The 27,283-nt window shown below is 40.2% G+C and overlaps 3 protein-coding genes across 7 annotated transcripts; all 3 read right to left on the minus strand.

Moving 5' to 3' along the window:
• Window positions 1-106: 106 nt before the first annotated feature.
• LOC108148758 (prolyl 4-hydroxylase subunit alpha-2) lies at window positions 107-19,797 on the minus strand. Its single transcript, XM_017275959.2, has 9 exons — window positions 19,455-19,797; window positions 10,659-10,851; window positions 3,997-4,305; window positions 3,670-3,857; window positions 1,751-1,920; window positions 1,212-1,694; window positions 1,079-1,144; window positions 513-678; window positions 107-448 (listed from the first exon to the last, which is right to left on the minus strand). Exons 2-9 carry the CDS (start codon window positions 10,841-10,843, stop codon window positions 363-365), a joined length of 1,653 nt encoding a protein of 550 aa, XP_017131448.1. The 5' UTR covers window positions 10,844-10,851; window positions 19,455-19,797; the 3' UTR covers window positions 107-362.
• Window positions 4,645-10,641, minus strand: LOC108148757 (GATA zinc finger domain-containing protein 10). Its single transcript, XM_017275958.2, has 2 exons — window positions 5,690-10,641; window positions 4,645-5,261 (listed from the first exon to the last, which is right to left on the minus strand). Exons 1-2 carry the CDS (start codon window positions 7,115-7,117, stop codon window positions 4,926-4,928), a joined length of 1,764 nt encoding a protein of 587 aa, XP_017131447.1. The 5' UTR covers window positions 7,118-10,641; the 3' UTR covers window positions 4,645-4,925.
• Window positions 19,798-20,251: 454 nt separating the features above from the next.
• Window positions 20,252-27,067, minus strand: LOC108148894 (neutral ceramidase). Of its 5 annotated transcripts, none has more exons than XM_017276207.2 (6): window positions 27,010-27,067; window positions 23,156-23,311; window positions 22,769-23,092; window positions 21,839-22,705; window positions 20,674-21,284; window positions 20,252-20,612 (listed from the first exon to the last, which is right to left on the minus strand). In XM_017276207.2, exons 2-6 carry the CDS (start codon window positions 23,282-23,284, stop codon window positions 20,429-20,431), a joined length of 2,115 nt encoding a protein of 704 aa, XP_017131696.1. In that variant the 5' UTR covers window positions 23,285-23,311; window positions 27,010-27,067; the 3' UTR covers window positions 20,252-20,428. The 5 variants fall into 5 exon arrangements, with proteins under 5 accessions (XP_017131696.1, XP_017131697.1, XP_017131693.1 ...); XM_017276208.2 differs by lacking the exon at window positions 27,010-27,067 and adding an exon at window positions 25,709-26,182; XM_017276204.2 differs by lacking the exon at window positions 27,010-27,067 and adding an exon at window positions 25,547-26,182.
• Window positions 27,068-27,283: the final 216 nt, after the last annotated feature.

Below are 27,283 nucleotides of genomic sequence, written 5' to 3' on the forward strand. Positions count from 1 at the left end.
CGCAATTTAAAGTTGATAAGTAGGTACTTGCAGCAGATAGATTTTAGAAGGTCGTTTAAGTATTTAGTGCAATTGTAATTCCGCATACCATATTCAAAATTCCTTATTTTGCTTTTAAATTCAGATTTTATTTCAATTTTTTCTACTACTTAAACTAGGCAAATATACAAAAGTAGATAAATTCCATACGGCTCTAAGATATATAGCTAGGTAGAAGTGGCTCCACATGTAGAACCGATAAGTGGAACAGATGCGACCTTAGTCGGGCTGAATGCTTTATTTACAATAGGAAGTCGATGGCCAATGGCGAAAGATGAGATTCCGCTGTTAAGATTCGTTGCATTCACTAACTAGACTCCAGTTTAGATGGCGAACTCGCCGTGGTCCTCGTCCAAGGAGCAGGGTCTGCGGAACTCCTGTCCCCGTTCGTGGATCCACTTGTTGGACACTGTTTCAGGTGGATTTAAGTTAATACATGTTGTTAAAACCTAATAAGTTTTTGAAGGACTCACCCCACTTGGTGCCCGTTAGTACAGGACACGCTGCATGACGAGTCCTTACGTCGCCTTCTCCATCTCGATGCAAATTCATCCAAAAGGCAGCCGTACCCTTTTTGGGAAATATAGCTGTATGAAGGGAAGTAAAAACCGTGGCTCCGCCCTGCTTCACATCGCTCATCTATTGGAATGGAAAATTAAAAGACAATCAATAGATTTAACAATTATATTATTTAATTAAAACAAAGATTCAATTAAACAGATAATAAATGGAGTTTTAAACTAACAAGCTTATTGTCTAACAATAACTTGGCCAACAAGAAAGGATCCTATAGACAACGGCAAGCCACATTTCCAAGAATGCTTTGCTTCTTGTATCTGTGTTTCTACCATTTTGCATTCACAGCTTGCAGAGGAATGGAATTCCATGGAATTGCAACCTACGCATCTCTATTTATAAATAAAAGCCCTACTAATGATTCTGTTGGCTTGTGCAAATAAAGAGAATTTTGTAAGCTGCACAGAAAATTGTGTAGGACATAAGAACACGGAAAATTATTATTCTATTAAAATCAACTTACGTAGAATAAAACGGTGGCAATGCGGTTGCCCAGATTAAGACCCTCAAAGGCGCGTTGCTCTTCTTTCTAAAAATAGTAGTGGGGCAAAATGGTAACGTTGGATAATTGGATAATTCCTGGGTCAAATACCCACCCTGGCAAAGTCAAAGTGCGGCTCGTAATGACCTCCAATGCCGTAGTTAACGACCTGCAACTCCTCGGCCGACTCCATGTCCAAACCGGTCATATCCTCGGTGCGCTGAACCACGGTCTCAATCACCCGATCCTCCTGCGTTTTCAGCCAAGCGGACTTGCTGATCCTGTAGTTGGCCGTCTCCAGGGCTCCGGTTACGGAATTTTGGACCGTAGCCCTGCGGAATCGGGGCCGTGCCATCCGCTTGATCAGTTCGATTTCGCTGTCGTACATGGCATCGTGATAGATAACCAAATAGGGGTCCATGTGGGCCTCCTCCAGTTTCAAGGGGCCCAATCGCAAGAAGGGCACATTGTTGGTGACATAACGACATCGTAGTGGCCTTAATTCCGACGGAGATGGTTTCAGTTCGCCCCGGCATAACATTTCGTAGGCCCTGCGTTCAGTCATATCGAAAACAGAAGGGTCACTTTTGGCCACGGGCTGCAAATGGGTTATCAAGTATTGAGAGATTTTTGATTTTTTACCCATTATCTTACCAAATCGGACATGGGCATCTCGTCGGTGCCGTCGTCACCCTTCATCTTCTTCAACTGCAGCTGGCTAGCAATCTCCTTTTCATAGAAACGCTTGTTTCCATTGGCCCGCTCGTGATGTGGCAGAAGTTGGAGTAGCTCGTTGGTCATGGTCAGGGCACTCTCAATATTGCCTAAAAAAGAGAGGTCAATAAAATCCTTAGATTAACTTATTTTATTATTTTGTTATTTATTATTATTTTATTATTATACATTTCCTTACTTTCATATCGTTTAATAGTCTTTTCTAAGTTTTTTGATCTTTTCAGTACAGCTCGATAAAATCTTAACTGCTGCGTAAGTTTTAATTTAGTAAATTGTTTATCAAAGCTTCTTCCCTTAGGTTATTAAAAATGAAGGCCTTAATTTCGGTTTGGAAAACAATGTTCTTTAACGTTCTTCTTTAAAGCGAATCAGAATAATTTAATATAAACTCTACATCTACTAGTCTAAAAAACATCAAAGCCAGCCGACCATTGAGTGACCTTTAATAACATGAATATATAAGCAGCACCTTAGTGAAATACTTATTTAAGCCCAAGAGTTTAGCACTTAAGCGAACCGCACAATTAATTCATCAGGGCCCAAGTTCCCACTCAGTAAACATGGCTCCGCCCGAAAGTATGCCACAGTTTCTTTGAAAGTTTTGTCGCCTGACCTCGAACTTCCAGAGACCCGAGACCTTAAAGTCGATTGGATTGTTGCCAGAGTTTGCAGGCTGTGCACTTATTTATTCATTTGCGTCCAGGTCCAGCCAGTCATTTATCCCTATCCCCCAGTAATAAGTTTGTCCGCCAGTTTGCTAAGGACTCTGGCTTTAACCTGCAGCCTTCAACCTCGGGAGCTCAACTTTTGAGGTCCTGTCGGCGACAGGAATTTAAATTTGCATGAGTGTGCGGATAAAGGAGGCAGGATCTGAGTGGTGGGCTGACAGAAAGCCTGTCACTTGCCTCGAGGGCGGACCCATTTGTGTTTTTTTTTTCTTTTTTGGTGTCGTTCCTCAACACAATATGGCGGCACTTCCTGCCACGCCCCCTGGGGCACACCCATAAATTGTGTTTTGAGCCAGAGTCTCCTAGAATTAAAGAGCCACCACTTAAGACAGACACTACACTTTCATCAACGGATGGCGACGCTTAACGGGGTAATAAGACGTTAATAAAGCACACGGCACAAGGACGTACCTTGCCCATCCTGGCTGAGTCTACGTGATTGCTCCTCTTGGCCACCACATTGTCGCACTGCCTGCAGATGGCCAACACTTTCTCGCACTTAATGGAGCACCCTAAGAGCCAGCGGAACTGGCAGAAGGCAAGTGGCCGGGGACGGAGTGCAATTTCCTGCAGCTAAATGGACCTCGAAAGTTCCATGCAAACGAGATAGGACAACAACGCGATGGGACAGCAAACACACTCTGAGAATTTAATTACCGAAATTTAAGGACAATATCTTGTTTCAGTATGCCTCAATACCTCTTGTGAAATTGTAGCTTATAATTTATTGAGCAAGCTTATGCTCATTTAGTTATGGAAAATATATATTCATGTTCTTGGAAAGCAAATAAAAATGCTTTTAATTTGGCGATTGCTTTTCAAAGATGCAAAACAATGGCAAATAAAAAATATTACAATAATTTACAAACTTTCCGTCTTTTTGTGATTTTAAGTAAAGCAATATTTTTGAATTGGAATGGATTTAATTATTTAATCTAATTAACTCACAAGGATACCGCTGCATTTAGCATTTGTTTTTTTGCCGACCGGATCTGTCCTGTTCTTAACTTCTTAAAGGGTGTTCCATCTTTTACACTCATTCAAATACCAGTGATTTTTGCAAGTGCAACCAAGCAGATAAATAAAACAAAAAATGGCCAGTGCACTCACCCTCCTTGTAGGTGGAGAAGGCCAGGTACTCGAGGATGTCGGCCTTGGTGAAACTCTGGGTGTGGTTGGTCGGCTCCTCCAGCATTCGGGCCATCGCCTCGTTCATCCAGAGCACCGTGTGGTAGTAGTCGTGGTTCACGTACGACTGTCTGCCCAGCTCAAAACAGTCGTCCGAGGACATTTCCGTGCTGTGGGAGAATAAGTTGGTCAGGTGAAATGCCAGGGACTTAGCCATTCGAAGTTGTTTATTGTTTGGTATTTGCAATTATTTTATATAAAGAACAGTATTTGGCATGGCTTAAACGATCTAAGCTAATTGAAACGCACCTGTACTGAATCCCATTGAGTTTACCCCTTGCCACACTTGATGTGTCCAGTTGATAGGTGTCCTGCAGGCGGAGCAAGGCCACCGCCGCTCCATTGAGATCCTCGTCGGAGGGAAACTTCAGAACGCTGCGATACTGAGTTATGTTCTGCAGAAAGTCCGTGCCCACATCGTGCTCCATGAGGTTCTCCACCTGGCGCCAATCGGTGGTCAGCCGTTTGGTCAGCAAATAGGCATTAATTGGGTTGGATACATAGGCCGTAATGTCACTGGAGGCATCTGAGTGTTCCCGCTGGTACTCGTCCATTTTACTGGAATTAAAAGGCAGAGGCAAAAAGTTACAAGAAAGTTTGCTAATAGCTTCTTGCGAGCAGGCAAATTGCATTACAACTCGTGGCAGGGAAAGCTGAAGCTTGAACTTGGCCAGAAAGAACATCACAAGTCCTGCGGCAAAAATAAGCTTCAGCTCAAACAAGACGGCGTAACTTTTATGCTTATCAATAAGTAAATGCAAAAAACAATAAGTTAAAGTAGAGAAAGTTGCAATGTTTGCCTAGTGTTCCACTTAAAGATGTATTGAGTTTACATCCTAAGAAAAAAGTTTTTGCTGATAGCGTTGACTTATGCTTTTAACATTTCCCTTTAGAAAAAATTCATACAAGTTGGTATTGAAGTGCCTTTATTTTATTCTTATACCGAAACACACTTATTCTAAGGGTGAACAATAAGTTAAACAAACTATGATCTAGCAATAAGTACAACCCACTTATTATATACAGTCGTTTTGGGGGATGATGATCTTCCTCTGATTATAAATCTAATGCATGGTTTTTGGTCTTTTAGCCGTTCGGTGTGTCAAGTTCTTGATGTCGAAGTGGATGATGTACAACTAATTAGAGACTAAAAGCGAAAGTTAACTACTATATTTGGATTACACCACATTGACGCGGTTATCCGGCGGCGGTCGGTGGCACCAGAGACTTCCCATCACTCCCAATCCGATGAAGAACATGGTGAAGGTGGAGAGTCCTAGGATAATTCCGGTGGTCACATCGTGGACAGGAAAACCGGGGAAGGGATCCACAACCAGAATCACTAGCAGACCGCAGGACTTGAAGAGGCAAAACACGGTCACCAGAACATATCCGGAACTATAGCTCCGGTTCGGCAACCAGTCACACTGGCGCGATTTGAATCCCAGGAAGCCAAGACCCATTCCACAAAAGGAGGACACCAGGCCAAACTGCAGGTAAAAGGATTTACCAAGCTGAAGAAGAGAAAAACAGGTCATTAAAATGTGTTCACATAATAAATAAGTACTTAAAATCAAACTGAATATTTTGAAAACTATTAAATTATTTTCTTGGTGTATTTTTAAATACAAAAGGTCGGGCTGTTAAAAAAATGTTGTATTGAGTTTAAGGTTTTTAATTGTTTGAATTTTAATAAAATATTTTTATAAAAAACAAATTTTAATTGAAATACTTTTAGTTAAAATTAAAAAAAAAACTCGTTTAAGTTTAACACTTAAAGACTGTTATTTAAATTTTTTAAAAAGGTAACTTTTTGTAAGGTTGTAAAGTAAAAGTTTAGAGCCAACTTCGAGTTAGAACACAATCTTACATATTTTAAAGATATTTCAATGATAATTTCCATAGTTTTAGAGCGAATTAAAAAATATGTTTAGGTACTTACTCGTGATATCATGTAGATGATGAGTCCGGCATTGGTGGTGCTGCCCAATACGAGCATCAGGGAGACGATGGCCAAGGTGATGGTGGCATTGGCCATTTTCTGCGGGTAGGAGTCTTTGTCCTTTCCCTTTCCCTGGATGCTGCTCATGTCCTGTTCTCGGTCGTGCTCCTGCTCCAGCTCCTGAACCCGGGGACTGATCACGGCCATCGAGCGATCGGCCATCTGCATGGGCAGCGGCTTCACCGTTTCGTAGTGGAGTCTCTGGGGGGAAAGTCGGTTCGGTCGGAGGGGCAAAGCAGGTGCAACCTGCTGACTTTGGTAGATCTGCTGGCTCTTGTAGATCTCCAGTCTACGCTCCATCTGCAACTGCTCATGATGGGCGGCATTGCGGGGCGTGGAGTGGGCCAATCTCGGAGGCGGCTGCATTTTCCTGGGCGTGGTCAGCAGCTCATGCAGCGCCCTCGTGGCAGCAGCTGCATTCCTCTGCTGCGGCGTTGAAGTTCTGGCCGCATATTGCTGACTCAACTCCATGTTGCTGAGGCACGTTTCCTGCTGATCCTGCTGATCCTGCTGGTCCTGCTCCAAGTCATCATCCTCATCCGCTTCCGTGGGCACCATGGCATAGCGATGGGCCCTGCCGTTGTGCATCTGTATGATCTCCTGGTTCTCGTCCACCAGTTCCTCATCCTCGGCGGTGGGCACCATCTGGTACCGCTGGTTGCTATTCTTATCCACAATCAGAAAGGTCTTGCTGCCGAAATCACTGCTAAAGGCATGCTTTATCTTCGTTTGATTGGCATTCGGGTTGTTGCTATTATTATTATTAGTATGGCTCCTGGGCTTGGGTGGCAGATTCAATGTGGGCGGCAAGCTGGCAAACTGGGTCTCCTGATGGGGTTCTTCGTGGAAGGAGTGCGGCTCCTCTTCCTCATGCAAGCCATGCCGGGAACTGTAGCGATCCAGGTTATCCTGCGATCTGGCCAATCTCTGGGCAGCCTGGCCAGGAACTATGGCATATCTGCTGGCCCTACTGCTGTTCAGTTCCTCCAGAGGAACCAAAGCATAGCGGCCACTAGAAGATGGCTGCTGATTCGGCTGATATTGCTGCTGTTTGGCCTGATGTTGCTGCTGCTGCTGTTGCTGCTGCTGATGTTGCTGCTGCTGCTGTTGCTGCTGCTGATGTTGCTGCTGCTGATGTTGTTTCCGCGTCACCGAACGCGTGGACATGCTACGCTGCATACGCAGGGGACCTTCGCGGGGATCTCGAGTGGGCGTGGCATGTCCAGAACGCGGAGCAGCTGCCCCGAAATTCATCTGAAGACTCCGATTGTAGATGGACTCCACTCGCGAAGAGCTGTTGCTGCTGGGCACCGGATAAAACTCGCTGTTTTGGCAAAATGCCGGGTTCGTATAGTTATGCTGCGACATGTTGGCACTGTGTACTGTACTGGCGGTTATTTCACAACCTTTGAGGGGTGTTCTTTGGGTGTTCTTTGGGTTTTCCCAAACACTTTTCACTGTTCTGCGCTTTCAAGATCTGCGATCCGCTCGCCTCGGCAACTGCGACTCAACTGATCTGAAGAGTCGTTCCAGCCGGCAGCTCCTCAACTTCCTCCACTTCCTGCGCCGGCGCGCAGTCGAGTGGATCGTGCTGCGCCGCGATACCCCAACCCCATAAAACACAAACACCATTTACTTGTACATAAGACACCCGTACAATGACCGACTGTGTTTGGCGCGTTCCATTAAGCCAGTACAACAGAGACACAGAAACACGGAACGCACAGAAACATCTGCTCCTGATCAACCTTCGAAATGAGGGTTGAAATACACTGCCAACTGAGACATTTCAACTGGGACCAAAACTAAAAACCTAAAAACCCCTGGCGAATTGCAGGAGCAGCCGGCGTTTCATTCGGTGCGCTTTATCAGCGTTTTTAATTCTTATTTACCAACTCATAACGCTCCCTCGTGGCTTTAATTCCGTTTCGATGCCACTTAGAAGCAAAGTTAGGGTAGGATATGATGTGTGCTGTTTAGTGATATTTAAGTCCACATAAGATTATGTGTTCGCCAGTGCAGACTAGATCATATCAGCACACTGTCGCCACCAGAAATATGACAATATCAACCTAATATGATTTTTTTCTAGCATTCATTAGAACAAGTTGCTTAATTTTATGCATAATTAGCTAAAAATATTTATTTGTAGGTCTATCTTTAAAAACTTTCAATATTATTTGTTTAGCTAAAAAGTTTTTGTTTAAAAACGCTTGCATCACATCAAATAAACTTGAAATGCTTAGCTTTAGAGAACAATTTAATTTAATATGTACATATTCTTGCCATAAATGTGTCAAGTCATAAACTAGAGCTTGCAAAGTCCAAAGCATTTCTAGTTTTTCATTCATATTTTGATTCAACTTCTTTCAGAGAAAAAATTAAATAATAAACTTTTAGAGTGTTTGCTGTTTTGATTGTTCTGTTTCATATTTTTGTCTTGGGAAAGCAAAAGTAAAATTAGGCACCTGAATAACTAAAATCACCGACTTAAATCACATTTAAGATGATTTCAATAGTAAATAAGCTTCATAGGCATTAAAGGCTTAAAAGAAGTAATTGTTTTACTTTTTGTTTTTGCTGTCTTTTGTCATTTGACTTTTTGAATTAAATCGCTGGGTATTTTATTGTCGATCCCTTCCCATTTAAATTCATACTTGTTTAACTTGGTTGTTTATGAGGACCGAAAACCCTCCCTAAAGGCAGCCACTCCCCTACTTTTTGCTGCCCAAGCGACCGTTACAATTTGGTTGCCAGAGAAAAGCGGAGTAATGCGTTATATACGTGGATCCCGATTCCGGATCTCCCACATGCATAGTGAAAGCCTCTCAGCCCCGCAGATTGGATGTCCTTTGCCCCGCTGTGGTGGCCAAATTTAATTGCCTTTTGACCAAAAGCCAACAGCAAATCAGAGCAGTCAGGGGGCAACTGGCAAGCGGATTAGCCAGAAACTGGAGGCACCAACAGCAGCTGGGCAGTGGGCAAATTTAAGCGGCAGACGGCACGCGACACATGCAGATGATGAGTGGGATGGAGATGAAGAGTCTGCTGCATCCGAAGGATACTCAAAGGCAGGGCAATGACAGCGCACAAGGATATCGCATTTGGAAGTAGGGACAGAGACTGAGACAGGAGGCACACAGCTGTCAGCTGTTTGCGAGGATCCTGTCTCGTCCTTTGTTGTGACAAAGCCAAGGTAGAAGTGCAGAAACAGTACAAAAACAAAAACAGAACCAGAGACAGAACCAGAAACAGCGGCACAAGATAGATCCTGAATGCGACTGGCATTATTTGATTAGGGGAGTTGTCTCACCGCATCCTGCACCTCTCCTCTCCCCTCCTCTTCCCTCCTTTCCATTCCATTCCTCTCCCCCATATTATTTCCGCTACCAGTTGCCACACATTTAGTATATAGTATATAGTATATAGTACATAGATCCCCTTCGTATATAAGCAAAAGATATGTATCTGCTGTCATGTGTGTAAGGGGCGCCACCTCAGCTACAGATACAGATACAAATGCAGATATAGTACAACTACACATAGTGGTGGATAGGTGCTACGTGCAACAGCTGCCCCTTCGCACGTGGCAAAAGTAATTACCAGAATGCAGGCGGCTACCTGAACCTCATTTGTAGTCCCCCATCTACCAACTAGCAACATCTTGGCACCATTTGCATAAGAACTATTTATGCTAAACATCTTTAGCAGATCCAGGGCTTGTAGTTCCCCCATAAGATTCAAAATAAATAACTCAGACCTTTAAATTAAAGTAGAATGAAGGCTTTATTTTTCCCTATCCATTCACTGATTTAAACAACGTTTTAGATCTTGCAGCACTATTAGGACTGCATTTCTAAATATATTGAAATTCAACTTTTAAAAGTATAAATTAGGTGAAGGAAAATTAAATCTCAATTAATCCCCTAATAATTTTCCGAGGAAAAGCTTTCCTCATATTTCATCATAATTATGCCTGCTGCTTTTAATATAAAAATGACTATTTTAAAATGTTTTTATTATGTTCACAAGCAAAAGTCTTTCCATACAAAGTAAACTCTTTAAATTCACCGTGACTGTGAAAATACTTCTAATTGGAACACCTTTCGAACGTTTTTATAATATGGCATGCTGCTTTTTATACTTAAACTTACGATTGTAAAATGTTAAACTTGAATAGTAAGTCTTAAGTAAGCCCTTTCTATTTGACCAAAACATAATAATACATTTAAATACAAGAGTTGTTCATTATCTCAGCATGCTCCTATAATAAACACAAATTGTAGAAAATGTAAAAAAAACAATTGTGTATCAACCACCACGTCACATATAATACATAGAAGTGCACTTTTCCTCACAATTATGCCTGCTGCTTACGAAATTTTATATTTCAATTAATACTTATAATCACTCAGTTAGCTCTATTCACTCACCCTGAATATAAATACAAATTTAAATGATGCACCTCTTCAACTATTTCAGCATAATTACGCTGCTGCTTTGAATTTACTATATTAAAAGGTAACTATTTAAGGGTAATAATAAGTTTCAAATTGAAAGGCCACATTCATTAGAGACAATTAAATAGAAAGGGAATGTTTTGCTGCCTACTGGTAAACAAAGCAACTAATTAGTAATTGAATTTGTGTTTTTTTTTTGCTATTGGCAAATGGGAAAAATATTAACCACTCTCAATAGGTCAATTACAAAATAAGTATAGGCAATAACAAAAAATTTGGTTGTTCATTTTCCAATTTAATTATGTTTTGGGCTGTGGGATTTCATAAATTTTGATGCAAGCTTAGTTTATTTACTGTTTATGCAACTTTTTAATAGTATGGTTTCCCAATTAGTTTGTATGCTATATAATACCAATTAACGTCAGTCAGTTCATGTAACGCATACTCACTTTTTGAGGAAATTCAGCTTGTTCTCCTGCACTCGAATATAGCCCTCCAGGTTGGTAATCAGTACGGATTCAGTCTCAAGAAGTTCCTCCATCTCAGCCAAAGCTGTGTAGACCTCCCCATTTACAGGCACACCCACAAAAAGCAGGATTCCTAGCAGGCACATTAATCGCCAGTCCGCTGCCATTTTAAAGTCTGCAATTATATATAGTAACTTAAAACGTGTTACAAAAATATAGAATGGGAGATTGGTAGGAGTATTGAGCCATCGATTTTTGGCCTTAAATCTCCGGCCATGTGTAAAGTAGAAGCGCTAAGCTCACTGAACTCGAAATCGACTTTGTTATTGATTAATATCGCTACCGACCTAGCCGCAACACAGAATTTTTGTACGAAAAGAAGGCAGCTGTTGCTTGAGTTTGGGCAGTTGGCAATTTATTTTAATGAGCGTTTTTTAATTTGACCTGCCATCGAACGAATTGTTTTATGGCGATTGGTTTACTGCCCTCCCAACGCGCTGACGACAATAAAACGGGTCCAGATACTTTCGATGGCACTCCACTGAACGGGGAGATGCTCTTTAAGTGCCAGTATTTCCTTTGCCAGAAGCAATTTGCAATTTATATGCTGCACTTATTGCATCTAGAATATTTCCATTACTACAATTTATCGCAGTCAGAAGTGGCACAAGGAAAATTCACAATTTCGGATGCCTACTTACTTACTTTGCAGCACAAAAAATATAAGAAGCTTTGACTTGCTACAATGCAAATATATTTTGACTTGCAATTTATTAAGTAGCAATTTAAGTTGCTTAAAAAGAATTTACAACAATTAGCTTTTAAATCTTATTTTACTTGTTTACATGTCATAAGTAAAACTGCAAATTGAGTCAAGTGACTCTATTAAAAATTTAATAAATTGTGATTTTCAAAGAAGCTACAAAGTAGGTACTTCATTAATAATCATAAAAAATAATAGATCTAAATTAAATTACCAAATTGTTGATGGAAGATACTAAGTCAGCTTGATATTAAGTTTTTTCATCTTTTTCTTTTTTTTTTAAGTGCGTTTGGCTATTTGAACAGCAATCATTAAGATAATTAATTTGTTAAGTCCCATAAAATATTGACAAGTAAATATGCTATAAACCAACCCGTTCAAGCACTTAATCACATGTAAATTCACCTTTGGAAACCGCCTTTAGCCTTTCCATCGAGTGATGTATCAAGTTTCATACATGTCGCTATACTCCGAGTTTGTTTTAGCCAATGTACCGCCATCAGTCTCACCTGACAGGAACAGCGAATATTCAAGTTTGTTTCCAGTTCCGTTTTTCGAGGCGGGAGTACATAGATTGCGGCTTAGTTAGCGTGCCAATAAATTTTAATTGATATTAATTAGCCGCTCGCTGTTAATTCGCATCTTTAAGTTAAACGAGAGCTGGCACTCGATTTGCATATTGAAGAGGTTTGTTTGCAATGGTTGGCCGCCCGAAAAGTCCTCCAAAAAACCACAAGGACAAATTACGTGTGATGCTGATGTATGCCCTTCAAGGGAGTGAGTGTTGAATAATTAATCAGCAGTAATTAATTCGGCAAAGTCAAGACAGAATCGTACTTGAGCAGGTAATTGCTCACATTAATCACTCACTCGGAAGATAAGATCTGTTATTAATATGCGGCATTTTGGCCAACACTCTCGGCCACTTCTGGCCGGAATTATAGATGATCCGAGCCAAAGGCGATTTATGTCAGCTGACATGTGTTAAAAGCGGACCCGCCTGTCAGCAAATATTAAATAATCTCGCCCAGACCGGTTTTGTTCTATGATTTCCATTTCTAGTTGGGGAGTTTTGAAACTGTGATCAGAACGAGGGCAACAGCCATTAAAGTTTACGACCCGGTCATTCAATTCCATTTAGATTTCCAGTTTTAGACCGATGTTCCTGATGCTAGATACTGTATTTCGGTCTTATTTTGGCCCTGCATCTCTACGGCTAATTAATTGGGGTTCAAAGAACTCCGTTATATATGCAAATGTATCTCACAGATACGCGTCGCTGCAGCAGAAACCATTCATTGTGAGTGATGATGACCAAAACCTTTAACGGTACTCCCAATCCCCTGGTCATCAATCCGCGTTACACAATCAAACTTATTGAAATGCAAATATTATTTCATCCAGAGAACCCCCATTCAATCCACTGACATCCATCTGCAGTTCGTGCCGATGAGGAATTTCTGCTTTCGACAAGTTCAGCGAACTTTGCTCTCCACATATATGTTGTAGTGTGGACCAAATGATTTGCTTTAATTTGCAAGAATTCCAGTGCAACAGAGGCAGTCGAAAGAATTTGAGGCAATGTTTGCTGCAATAAGTTGCACAATTTAAGTCAAAGAATTTAAAACAGCCGGAAGAAGCGACCACCCATGCAGAAATGGCTAAAAAAAGGTGCGTTTTTTGATTATGAGTGGGCATTACCAAGTAATGAACATTTTACTTCTTGTGGAACAACTACAAAAACTGTTTGACACACTCCCTTATTAACATAAACTCAAAATGCATAGTTATATTAATTCTTGCTAACAAAATTTGCCATTTTGTTTTCGCTAAAGAAACTTATAAGTACTAGATACTTAAAACTTAAAAGCAAACCTCAATTTAAGCAGGATTAAGACGGTTGTCATATTGTGTCGGCTTTCGAAGTAATCTTAACTATAACTGTCAGCGTATTTGCGATAATTTGGCCGTATTAAATATAACATCTTTATGACTATGCTAAAACAACTGTTTGAATGAGGGGACATTAAATTCAATTCCATTCAATAAAATATACAATTTACGAGTGTCGATCGAGCTTATGTTATGTACTACTTATCGAGGCAAACAAAAAAAGGTAATAAAACAATCTACATATATATTGTTTGTGCAGAAGCACCTGCCAAGTTGTGTGAAACGCTCAACACGGGATTACTCACATTTCTGGTCGATCAAACTGATGGGGCAATAAAGTCAGAGTGGAATACAAATGAACCGCATATTCAGAATATACAAAATTATCAATATTTAACGGTGAGCAGGGATAAATGACTGTAAAATGTCAGGCAGCTTTAATTACCATTACGACTGCGGTTGAAGTCGCGTTAAGAAAGTTTCAGAGGAAATACTTTGGACAAAGCTGAAATTGGATTTACGCAAAACTAATTGCAAGCAAATTACAAACTGCAGTCGAGTGGAAAAGAGCAGAAAGTTGATATGGTTACGGAAATTAATGCCTGGCTGGGGATAATTCGATTTCAAATCCAGCCAAGATGTTGCTTTTCCTACACTTTCATCACATCTTCTTTTCTGGTTAGTTGGGTAAACTAATCTCCCAATCAATTTCGATTCACGCTTCATCATCAACACTTTTTGCACTTCTTGTGCCGCGAATTGCGGTGTAATAAAATGGACTTTCGTCATCACCGCATTGCATTTTCCACACCGACCACGCCTCTATTTCGCAGTCCGCCCCCAGAGAGGCAGCGAAGGCAACAACAACAACAAAAAAAAACGCAACAGAAAAGCTAGCTCGGCAAATTTTTGGCTTGCGTGTATTCTGTGCCTTATGCAATTCGCCAACATTTGTTTACTTTTTTTTATGATTTCACTGCACTTTTCCGAAGAAAAGTAAGGGAGAAAATGAAAATAAAAATAAAAATGAATTTGGAGTCAGTTTTAGTTCGACAAAATGTGTTATCACTCGCCCGGCAACAATTAAGTTATGAAATATTTTGTGTGCAAAACGCTGACTAAGCTCATTGAGCGACCCACTGACTGACTGCGAAAAGCGGCGAGCGAAATGAAAATGGAGATGGAAATGGCAATGGAAATGGAAATGGAATGGTTGACTACTCCACGGATACAGATACGCAGATACTTTTATGCCGGGTGACAGCAAACTAGCATTACTCGCATCGCATCTGGCCAGTCAGCAACTATTTCCTATCTGGCAAAAAAAATGTGTCCTTGTTGCCTTGTGTCAAATGGCAAACTGGTATGGCTATATTATATCGACTTAAGGCAGTGATGTTTCTGTTTAAAATCTTCTTACTTTAATTATTTTTTATTATAATATTTGTTGATTATATCAGATTCATCTGATAACTCATATTAAATGAAAGAACTGATTCTTAGCAAAAATATACGTACACGAAATACGCTTGGTATATTTGATCTCAAAGATTACTTAAAACAAATTATAACCAGGTATCCTTTGCAATTTAACGTTTATCTTTATTTATTTATTATTTTTAACGAAATGCGTCTTTAAATACCTTTAAGATTTTAGTTTTTCATTATTGATAAAGAGGTTATGACTTCTTAGAATGTTCTGAAAGCATTCTATTAAATTACTGGAATTCGACACCCTTTTAAGGTATGAAATTAGTACCCTTCTTATCACTGTCACCCAGTTGTCAGAGCATTTGTCCACATCGGGGACATTTTACTGTGCCACCTGTCCCACAGAAAAGGTCCTCGCTTATCGAAACCAGCATATTCGCCTGTTTCCTGGGGAGCTGCACACCATTTTCCCACAGATCTGTGTCACTTTCGCTCAAATGAAACTGTCAGCAAACGGCAACAATTCTATAAAATGCAACGGGACAATTTGAGCAGACACGACATAATTATGCAGGTGCAAGTGCTACGGGTACTCCCCCACCTGAGTGGGTGGATGGGTGTTGGCAACGGTGCCAACATTGGCAAGGCCGACTGGCAGGTGGTTGGTCTGCCCGTCGTGGCCTCCACAATGTCGTCCATCAATTTTATGAGCGGAGAAGTCGAGGAAGCTGCTGAAGCGACTCCGAGATGGACGGGGCCAAAGCCATAAGTTATCCACCAGTAGCCCAGTAGCACCACTGACATTTATGAGCCACCAAAAGCGAAACCATAACTGTACACCGAACTTAACATACACAGAGAAAAATACTAGTAACTGACAAGAAGTGGCACATTTTGAGACGAATAACGAATCATTTAAGCCGCATTTGAATGTAAGCTTGCGCATTCTTGTTATTTAAATAAGACGTTATTTTAAAACATGTTTTCCTAATGACGTTCGACTTAATCTTAGTTAAAGCATATTTAATTCTATAAATATTTATCTTTTACGCTTAAAAAAAACTGACTAAATATTGTGAATGCAAAATGTTTCATTGGAACACTTCTTCTGTTTTGGGGGTCAACAATTAATTATTTCCTAATATTGCATGAAATTAATAACTGTGTGATATAAATAAATGGAACTTGAAACGTTTAAAAACCAAGCATTAATTTGTCTAGTTAAATAATATTTAATCCAAACATTTATCACAATTTGGCATTGTCTTGAACTTTTCTACCTCCTCTTTGGAGATTATTTAGAAACTAGTTTTAATGAATTAATAAAGCTAAGCACAAAACTTGATTCATTCTTGGGTGGAGCTTTTTTAACTTTAAATTGATTGTTTCTTTATTACTGATGCAATATTATTAAGAGGCTAATAAAACAGCAATTAATGCTATAATTTTTTATATGAGAATAATGAAGAGATGTGGCTAAATAATTAAGACTTTTAGAGAAGATGTGCTTGCAGCTTTATCTTTGGTTTGAATATGGGTCTACGAATATATTTAATTTAAATATATTAAATATGGCTTTTCTCACTGTGGCTGCTCTTTGGGCCATGGCATTTGCGCTTTAGTGGCAAGTTGGTGGAAATTGTGGAGCTCTGTTGGCCACATTGTCTCTTTGGGCCAGTTGCTGTTAATGTGGCACGAAGTCGGCAAACTGCTCCCTCTGAAAACTGCTAAATGTCAGGCCCCCAGCCCCGCCAACTGACCTTCCACACGGCGACTTCTTCTCCATTTCCCATGTCTGCTGTGACATTTGCCCATTCGGAATCCACTGAGGGCACGGCTTCCTCAACGAAAACAACCCCCTTTTATGGCCCCTTGCCCATTCATTTTTGGCCAATTTGCGTGGCTCTTCTCGTCGATCGAATGCATAATTAAAATCGCATCGAATCGTCGATTTCATCGTTCATCGTCGGCACTGTAATTTGATTCCGAGCTTTTCTTTAATTTACTGACTTAATGGACCTCGTTAGACGCGCCTCGCCATAACCATTTTATCATCATCATTGGCTTTAATATCATCATTAGCAGCACAAACTTTGCCCTAACCACCGAATGAGGTCTCGCCGCCACTTTGCAGTTACTGTTTATGTTCATAAACATGGAAAAATAGTTCCGAGTGGGAAAATCATGGTCTCGGACTGCCTGCCTAGTTAGTGCAATTTATGCAAACAATTTGGTTAAGTGTAATTGAGTTGGCCTGTTGGCCAAGAGCGCGTGGCAGTTTTCAGGCCACATGTTGCAGTTGCTCCAAGAGATTGGACCCCGAACTGAAGTCCAAGTCGGGGGTAATTTGATTTGTCTGCTAGCAAAAGTTCTGCTCGCAGCCGAACGACATCCGAGCATAAACTTTTCAGTTCCATAAGCGTTAATTTGATTGCCACAACTTTGTCCAACCCCCCAAAACCCCAAGACAGAACAAACACTGCTAAAAAAGTCTAAGCGAATTAGACAATTTTCGTTTCGAAACTTAAATCAAATGGAAGAGAATCAGAAAAACCTTAAAATTTGTTGAGGGATTTGGAAATTAAGCAAACAGTTATGCATGAGAAACTTGTTTTCAAACTAATAGTACATTTATGGTAAATGTAGTATAATTTAAATAAATTATTATGTAAGTGTACTGGGAAACTAATCTTTGTTGGGAAATATTTTTAATTATATACATATAATTTATTTTTTCTTCCAAAGCACTATTGACAAGTGCTTTAGTAATCCAAATAAAGAAGCTTTAATATTGCTAAGCATATATTATGTCTTTAAATATATTGAATAAGTGCTAATTTTGGATTATTAATTTCTTTCTGTGCCGGGAAAACGGAGTGCACATTAAATATTCATTCGACAGGATAAAGGGACTTGAGGAAGAGTAATTCAAGTGCATTCAGCGAGTTTGGTAATTAGTAATGAATGACAATTGTTCACAGCACAACCCCCGCCCCCTTAACACCCCGTTGGCCCCGTTGTTAACCCATGGAAATGCCAGACAGATGCCGTCATGAAGCGCGTGCACACATAAATTTTACAATTCACCTTGAAATGTAAGCATAAACGGCGTAGCAGGTGGAAATCGCAATATCAAACCGGTTCAAAGTCTATGCTGAACATCATTAAAGCGAAAGATGAGCTGGGAAAAATAGGAAAAAAAAAACGAGACAAGGAAGTAGGCCTTCTTGCCGTCACTTTCATTGCATTCCACATCTGGATTTGGATGCGGATTGCTCCGAACAGAGACTTTCGATTTCGCATCCATCTCTATTATTGCCAACAGGTTGTCATTGCCGGACTAATTAGCAAACAAATACTGACCGAATGGGTATACTTTTAAGCACAAAAACCGAATCACGCGAGCGGAGAGCAACGAACGAGAACGTGGCTAAATTATAAAAATCATAAATTAACACACCTGAGTCGTAAGTTAATTGTAGCCATTGAAGCCGTTCGCCGATTGTGTTTTTAAAAATACGCATACGCATTAATCATCCAAACCAGACTCTAATTGGTGAAGTGTTTCCAATTAGATAAGCAAAATCAACTAATGGGAGTCGCTAAACAAGGTTTGTGTCCGGATTAAGTAGGGGAAATAAGAAACAGGGACTTGTCATTAAGGGAAATTTAGTGTCCTAAAGCGGTACTTTAATCTAATGGGAAAATAATAATGAGAACGTTTAAATGGTAATCGACTCTGCGGACATAACTAAAACCTCCAATAGAAAAAATAATATGTGATTTAAAAGGTGTTTGCTTTTTGATAAAATACTTATTTTATTTAATTATAATTCTAATTCGTCGAAGTTCCATAAAACATTTATTAGCGCAAGGTTTTTGTCTGTTCAAAACGTGGTCTTGTATTTCCCTTTAAAAAGGAAATTATCCTTTTCTTAAACCAAATTATAATCACATCCGTTGCACTAGTTCCTTTTTTCTATGCAGTCTCCAAAGTATTTGTAAATATAGATTTTTAAAATACTTTTAGCCGTTTGAAAAAAACTACGAAATTCTTTTAATCCTAGAAAAAGTTTTTGGGTCCGAAAACATATCTTTTTTAAAATAGTTGGCAATGCATCGAGCGAACTAGTTCCAGGACTGGTTCCCTTCCCATTTAGGGGTTGTATTTTATAGATTTCCAGCCGAAAGGAGCACCACAACAGAGAGCAAAGCGATGAGGCTGAAGAAAGAAACGCAACCAAAACAAATGCCGACAATTGACTACGTGACTGCGGCAGCTTCCTTCCTTTTGCCCCCCAAGTCCATCCAGCCCCCATTATATGAACACACCCAGACTGGCGTAAAAATAACACATATGTCTATGGACCACAGACTTTTTCGAGTCCAGATATTTAGACGCTTATCGCCGCCAGCGGAGAGAGGAGGAGCGTCAGTAGGAAGTGGGAAATATGTGGGGGCAACGAGCGGTCAATTGAATCGCCAACCATGTGGTGACAACAAATGCATATATGTATGTACACACGAAATCAGTTCAGTTCACAGCATTTCTCTCTAATCAAAATCGAATATTCAGCTTAGCTGGCCCACATTCCGTAAAGACCCCATTATTGTTATCAGTGCACGTCGGAAGAAGACAGGAACACGTCAGAAATTCTAGAAATCGTATCTGAGGGATTGGTTTTACTTACCCAAGTATTTGCTATGAACTTGTTGCTGGATCTCGATGGATGTCAATGAATCCGGCCGCCTTCTTTGTTTACAATTCTTAGGGAACACCTCGATTGCATCGCACGCCCGCACCTCGTATCTTATAGATACATTTCCACTTGTAACTGGGAACAGAACACTCGGAGAACTCAGCACACGTATCTTTCAGATATTTTAGTTTACGGTTTCAGAATTGATTTATTTTGTCTCGAGGAGCAGGTCCCTCTCTTTCCTGGATTATTACTATAGCTAAGGTTTTATTTGTTTCTCTTCACGAGCGCGCAGAGGCAGCACGACCGAACGGCGAAACGGCGAAAACAGCTATGTGAGAACAGACGGCGAAAAACGAAAACAAAAACCAAAAACCGTTTCATTCCCATTCATTTTAACAGAAATGTTGAATCATTCCCAACATCTATGTTAAGGGGAGAGCGAATTTACTACGTACTTTAAAGTACCACTCAACGCCACATAGATGGCGCTGTTGTTAAATTGGCTTAATTCTGTTAAGTCTCTGTTGAACAACATGCAATCAGCTGATGATCGAAGTTTTGGCGGGAAATTCAAAATATTAAATTAATATTTATTATCTTTATAAATTAGGGTGATTTCAGCAGGGCCTTTTTTTAAATACAAATGAATATTATTAAAGACAACCGATCGGCAAAACAAACTAAAACCCACATAGTCAAACAGCTTAATTTATTTGTAAACTAACTTTTTTTCTATGAAAATGAAATTAAGAAGCTAAAATTTGATAAAATGAAAAACGCAATGCTTAGTTTCAACAAAATTTGGCATCTTTTTTATTCGCGTTTAGCAAAAATAAAGCTTTTCCTTCGTCACTTACAAATGGTAAATAAATACATGGATTCAGTGTTGGTTTTTGCGTTTGATGGACCCGACAATTGTCTGGCCAGGAATATTTATAGGATCACTCCATGGTGCAAGTCCCCTAGTCCTCTTTGACCGTAAAGGAGTGCGTGAGACCCTCATAGGGATACTTTCCGCCCAGGATGTACTTGTACTCTCCGGAGTGTCGGATGCGATATTCCCCGGGAAGCGTTTGCGGACTTATGTTCCAATAGATGTCCAGTTCGCTGAAGCCCAGGATCGTGTTGGTTCGATGCCAGACCATCCTGAAATCAAAACACATAAGGTTAATTACTATGTTTTTGGATTGAGCCAGCACAAACTCACTTGGTCTCCCAACTGGCATCCGTGTAGGCCACCTTCCAGCGATCCTCGTTAATCTTGCGCTCCACGGTGAAGTAAGTTTTCTCGGTAAACAGGTTGTTTCGCGGATTTCCGGAAATGTAGGTGACCTTCACGGTCTCGTTAATGCCGTACTCCTTGTTGGGCTGCAATTTCACGTAGCCAAAGTCCGTGTTTATGGGGTGTCCGTCGAAGAGCACTCCGGTATTCAGCGATAGCATCACATCGTTCATGTACGGCGGACTCGGACCCGCATCCACGGTCTCGTTCCGCATCATTGCCTTGGTCAGTCGCTCGAATACGTCCATGTAAATGGAGTGTGTGTGGGGCCCGAAGATCGTGGAGGCTGCCTCGTAACGCTGCGCCTGGTACTCCTCCGGGGTCACTGTGTAACTGGTGTATATGTTGGTCAGTCCGGCGATGATCACCTCGGTATCGATGCCTCCAGCGGCGGAGGCTGCGGCACGGATTTGATTTCGGAGTCGTCGTCCTGCCATCGTTGTGAATTCGCAGGGCACGGCTGCAATAATAACGTCTCCAATTTTCAGCAGCTGATCTGAGACAATCTTTGGCTGCCACTCATAGGGGAAGGTGGCCTAAAATGACAATTAAATAAATAATAAATAAATATTTGGTGGGTTGGGAAAACCTTTAAGTTAAAAAAAAACACTTGGAGTACATTCTAAGATCTCTGAATAATGACAAGTAGAAATGGATGACCCAATAACCCAGTGATTTATTGTCTGACAACTGCTCTGTACTTAATGTTAGCTAAATTGAGTCAGCTTAAAAATAAACATAAGTCATTAATTGTGCTAGCAACTTCATAAAAATGGATGCCTTCATTAATTCCAGCTTTCATTTTATGGGATATAAAGTAATGAAAAAAGTATTTGAAGTCATTTGATAGAATTAAATAGAATAAATATTTTGAAACTATTATAAATATTTAATAGTCTATTTCAAGTCTAAAATGTTAGTTTTTCGAACTCATATATTTATATGAAATATAAGCAATCATTAAACTTCTCAAATATAAAAAATAACTTTAAGTTCCATACTTCTAGGCACGAAATAAAATGTACCTAACAAATCTGTACTATGTACTTAAGTAGAACTTCCAAATTTGTATCTTTTTTGGGGTACTCACTCTGCCGGTGGCCAAAAGAATGGGTTTCGGCTCATGACACTTGATGTCCTCCTGCGTGGGAGCGGCAATGAAGTCGCGCACAAAGTTCCACATGGCGTTGTCCGTGGTGGTTCCCTGCTCGAAGCTGAAGGCTCCCGGTCCATCGGTGGTGCCGGCAGCAAAGCTGTAACCCATGGCGGGCTGGCAACCTCTGACCTTGTCGACCTTTCTGGTCAGCGGATTGTAGGTGCTACCATTGTAATTGGGCATGTCCACAAACTGGTGGATGAACCTCACGTCTCCAGTCACCTCCCGAGCAGTGGATTCCTGGCTCTGTTCGTTGAGCAATCCCAGAGCAGCATCCGACAACCTTTGGCCCAAAATCTGGGTGCTCTCGAACATATCCCTTCCCGGTCCGGAGGCAAAACATTCGCCCTCGCCAGCGGGACAACGGGAAGACAGCAGGTCGCATTCATTGCCAGAAATGGAGCACTTGGGACCCATTATGTTGGGGGAAACATCTCCAAGGTTCGAGGAGCAGAATGCGCCCACGAATTTCCCCTTCCCAGGCATCTTATTCGGATTGTACTCCTTTTCCAGGAGGAGAGCAGCATAGCCCACATTATCGCTGGTCACCAGCTGGTTGGTGTTGTTCATCGATGTAGCATGGACTGCATACCAGTTGAAAGCACCCAGCAGATTGTTCTCCAGGTCCACAAATCTCAGCTGAGTCAGTGTCTTGTCCGTGTCGTGTTCGTATTGGGCCCGTTCCTCGGCGGGATTCCTCAGGTAGGATGTGGGCGAACGATTGATGTTGACATTCAGCACTGTGGTCTTGGACAGAAAGATGCGACCATCGACCAGGTTGTCTGTGGCACGTTTAATGGCCTGTGGGAATGGAAATTGCAATAGGTAATTTATGTTTTTGATTTGTATATATTACACACTCACCAAATAAATCCCCTGGGACATGACCTCAAAGGTCTGGGGAACAAAGCCCAGAATGGAGATGTCGTAGAGCAGGTGCATCAGGAATCCACCCGGTGCTCCGTGGGTGTGGGTGCCACTTATGGCCACGTTGTCAGTATGATAGACATTGCCATAGCGTGCCTGCAGACGCTTTATCACCTCCCTCTTCAGGCCGAAGCCCATCATCCCGGCATCTGCACTTACGAAGGCCACTCTGTTGCCCTTCTCGTCCTCCACCACAAAAGCACGGGCAAACACTCGGGTGTGGATGCCACGACCCACCTGCTTGATGTGGGCATAGCCCATCTATCAGAGGAGATTAACGAATTAATCCTATGAAAATCAAAAATATTATGGAGAGATACTCACAAAATTGATCTCCACTGGCGGTCCTGTGATGTCCGCTCGGCCCACGCCCACTTTGTAGGTGGCACTGGCCAATCCGCACAGTGAACTCAGGGCCAAAAGAGACAAGAAAGCTAGTTTGCTAATGCCCATCTTCGGGTTGTGGCACTTGACTTTGATCTAAAAATATAGGTATTTAAAAAAATTATTTAAGAAAGCAAAATATTTAGCAGCAGTCTAACCTTTCCCTATTTGTTTAACTTCTCTTAATTTATAGCAAAATGTATAGTTATATAGAGCGTTATCTTTGACATAAATATTTACAATTTATCACGCTGAAAAAAAAAATTTCAAAAATCACGATAAATGGATGTTACTCTTTAATTAAAGATAAAAATTTATCTACACAGTTCTATGGCTAAAATTTAAAATATACAAATTTTAACTACATTATTCTACAACTAGTAAGTAATGGCCACAAATGAGTCTTGAATGTTAATAGGTTTTTAATGAGTGTAGATAACAAATTATATCCTAATAATCAATTAATTAGTCAAATTAGTAGAAAACAAATAGACCTCTAGCCAAGATCAAATTAAATTAACGAAAAATTTAAAAGATGTTAATTCATAAGCTTAAACACTTTGTAAATTATATTTCGATCAGACCGCACTTAAAATTGCCGAAAACTAATGGCCAATAAAATATTAAATAATATAAAAGTTTTTAAATTTTTTAAATATAACCGTTTGTCAGAATATTTTAAAGATTACTTTTTTAAGTAACTTTTATTACTGAAATCACATCCTTTAAGTTCTGATCAATGAAAAATCAGAGTAATTGCAATATAAGTATCTGTATCTGTCCGCTCTATAATCATTGCTATAGCAATTCAGAAACGCGTAAATGAAAAGACCGCGCTCGTGTTTGGCAATCCGCTTGTTGATTGCAAATATCTGCAACAAAACGACATGGTGACGAAAGCGATAATCGATTGACAGTCGGACAGTCGGACAGCTGGACAGCTGGATCCAAAACGATCCATCCGGCCCTCATCTATCAGTTGTCTATAGATAAAGCGGACAAATGCAAATTCCCCCCGCGGTCGTTGGCAATCGCACTTCGAATGGGGCTAAGATTGGGCGGGTGTGACCTCCAGCAGACCCATCGACAATGGCATTAACAATAACAATAGCAATAACAAGCCGAGCTGCAATAACAATAACAATAACAGTAATAATAATAACAAAACAAACAACCGACCCGCAGTTGTAAGATGACAGACGAGGGATCTCTTATCAATATCAATGCCCGTCTTCGAAACCGGTTTTTATCAGTTGCGAAACACAAGCGGCTTCTTCAGTGGCTCAATGGTTACTACAGCGGCGGTCAGCACAACAGAACTGCTTAATAAATTTGGAAAAACACACAGACATAATATCTATACCTATTAATTATTATTTAAATCCTTGTTATATTCTGACTTATATCAATTATTGTATTTTTTACCAATTGTCTAACTATATGGAATTGGAATCTTTAAAATTTTCTTTAAGTTATTAGATTATATAAATTACGCGAAAATCATTTTTAAAATTTTAAAGCGGATTGTTTTAGTCATATTATTACTCACATTAGGTTATACAACATTTTATTGAGATGCAATTTTTTTTTTAATATCATTGTAAGTATAGAATATATTTGTAATGTCAGGAAGGATTGATTGTTTGATTGTGAAAATACATGGCAATTTCAGATAAAAATAACAACAATATTAGAAAAAATTATTATTAATATCTAAAATTATTATTTATTAACATTGTTCTTTTATGTTGACCGCTATTGTATATCTCGAAACCAAAAGTAGTTGGGGTTTTCCACTCCCGCGCATTAGCAGCACCCCTCTCTTCCCTCGTTTTTTTCCTATTTTTTCCGCTTGCTATTGTTTCGAATTTAATGATGAATCGACTTTTTTTGTATGCGCACTGGGTTCCATATAGAACTCTCTGTTTCTTTCCTGGATTCCCGCAAAAGGCGTTAAGTAGGAAATCGAGTGAGTAATTGCCGTGAATGTAAAGCAGTGCCAGTGGCTCAGCCACCTGAGTAACCGACCAACCGACCAAACGACCAACCGACCACCCGACCCCCATTAGTCTATACACTTTGCATAATTTACACACCACGGGCCTGACATTGAAAACGAAAATTAAATAAATATGCTCGACGATAAAACAGCGACTATCAGCTGCAGGGCCATCGCACAAGATACAGATACAAATGGCCCGGCAAACACATGTATCTTTTGTGCGGATTTCGATTTCAGATACTTTTGCAATCGCCTGGAGGCTTAAAAATGTAACGCACACACATGCTTACACGCTTACTCGAAAAAGAGAGCAATCAAATTGTATATACCATAAAGATACTGCAAAAGTATCTCTTGGATACGGGCCGCCAAACGCTGATCGCCGGACAAACGCGCCAATTGAGCAAATTACAGAAGATTTCGTTTGATGGGCCTTTTATAAGATAAGTATATACGATATATGTGTATCTCTCACTGAGGTGGTTACTTGCACTGATTTAGGGATGCTTGGACTTGTTTTTTTTTTGTTTTTGAGGTTTATGCAATGTGAACTCCTTTTCCTTTGTGTAAAACTGGCACTGTATTCACTGCAACTGTTCGGGGCTTATTAACACTGACACTGTCATTTATGGTTTAAACTTGGTCGGGGCTTTAATTAGTGCTAAAATAATTTATGTAATTATTGTGCGCTTATCACACGCTTTATATCCCCTCAATTAATGGATAATGTGCAGCGTTTTCAGTTGCAGTTCGGTGTTTGTCGATGCCAAGAGCCGATTTCAAAACACGCTGGGCCCCACTTTTTTCGATTTATTTATCTTTCCACGAACGCGACAGTTTATTTATTTATTTATTTTTTTTGACCCCTCCCCTCGTAACAATTGCAAAACGAAACTATCTCGAATTGAAACCGAGATCCGTGGTTTGTGGCCCGTTTTGCGCCCAAGCTGGCACTCGACTGATCGAGCCAACCATTTCGGCTGGAAGCCAAACTCAGTTTCAAGCCGAACCCGAATCGGGGACCTCGGCTTTCGGCGCTTGCTTCTGTGAATGGGTTTTCGGGGCTTCGGTTTTCATTTTATTGGGCGCTTTGGGGGCGTACGTGCCATCCATCAGTCAGTTGGTCAGTCGCTCAAGCGGTCAATCAAACAAGGCGGTCTCTCAATCTATTTTCGTTCATACAAATACATGTTTGATAGCTATCACAAACGACATGGACAAAACTATATCAAGTATTGAGCTTGTATTAACTGACATTTTAAAAGAGAGTACAGAGAATATTTCGAATAACCCATAATGTCTAATGGTCTATAATAATTAACACATTTTTTATTGTTTTAAACATAGCTAAGAACTTGTGTAGCAAAGATAAATATACATTTTGCAATATATAGACAGTAAAAGTTGTTCAAAATAAAAAATATCCAAGACAGATTTAAAACTGAAATTTGTTGAAGTTTCTGAGAAGAACTGTAAGTGTTTTGCTCAAGACTATGCAAATTGTGCTAAAAAATGTATATAAGAAAACTAAATAATGCACTTAGTTTTTATCTTATGCCAAAACCTCCTTTAAGTCCTCCGAATATTCCCACCTGCACTGTTGGTTTTGCCCGATCTGTTTGCTTTAAATAATCCACCGATAGCTTATCATATCGCCTCGTTAGTTTCCGCAGATCAGGGGTATAAGATTGGGCCACTTAGTGCTAATATACTTGGGTAAACAAGTGTGCACTTTGACCGCTGCAAACGATATTTGCACCACTAATTATTTCGAATTTTGTATTTAGCTTACCCCAGAAACAAGTTTTCTGCCGACTTCTTTTGGGATCGACCAACGCGCTACTACTAAATGAACGCTCAAAGATTGTTCAACATCAATTCAGCTGAGGGGTCTTAAAATTACCAATTGATAAAAGCTGCTATCGCGAAAACTTAAGAGTATTGCCTAGATTAGCCGTGTTTTATATTGCTGGCGATACGGATTAGGAATGTGCAATTCCATTGGGATTCTACGGTTTCCCTTTAAAAAATACAAATTAGCAAGGTACCATTAGAAAACTTTAATT

Source organism: Drosophila elegans, unplaced genomic scaffold, assembly GCF_018152505.1.
Source record: "Drosophila elegans isolate 14027-0461.03 unplaced genomic scaffold, ASM1815250v1 contig_476, whole genome shotgun sequence".
NCBI classification, from domain to species: domain Eukaryota; kingdom Metazoa; phylum Arthropoda; class Insecta; order Diptera; family Drosophilidae; genus Drosophila; species Drosophila elegans.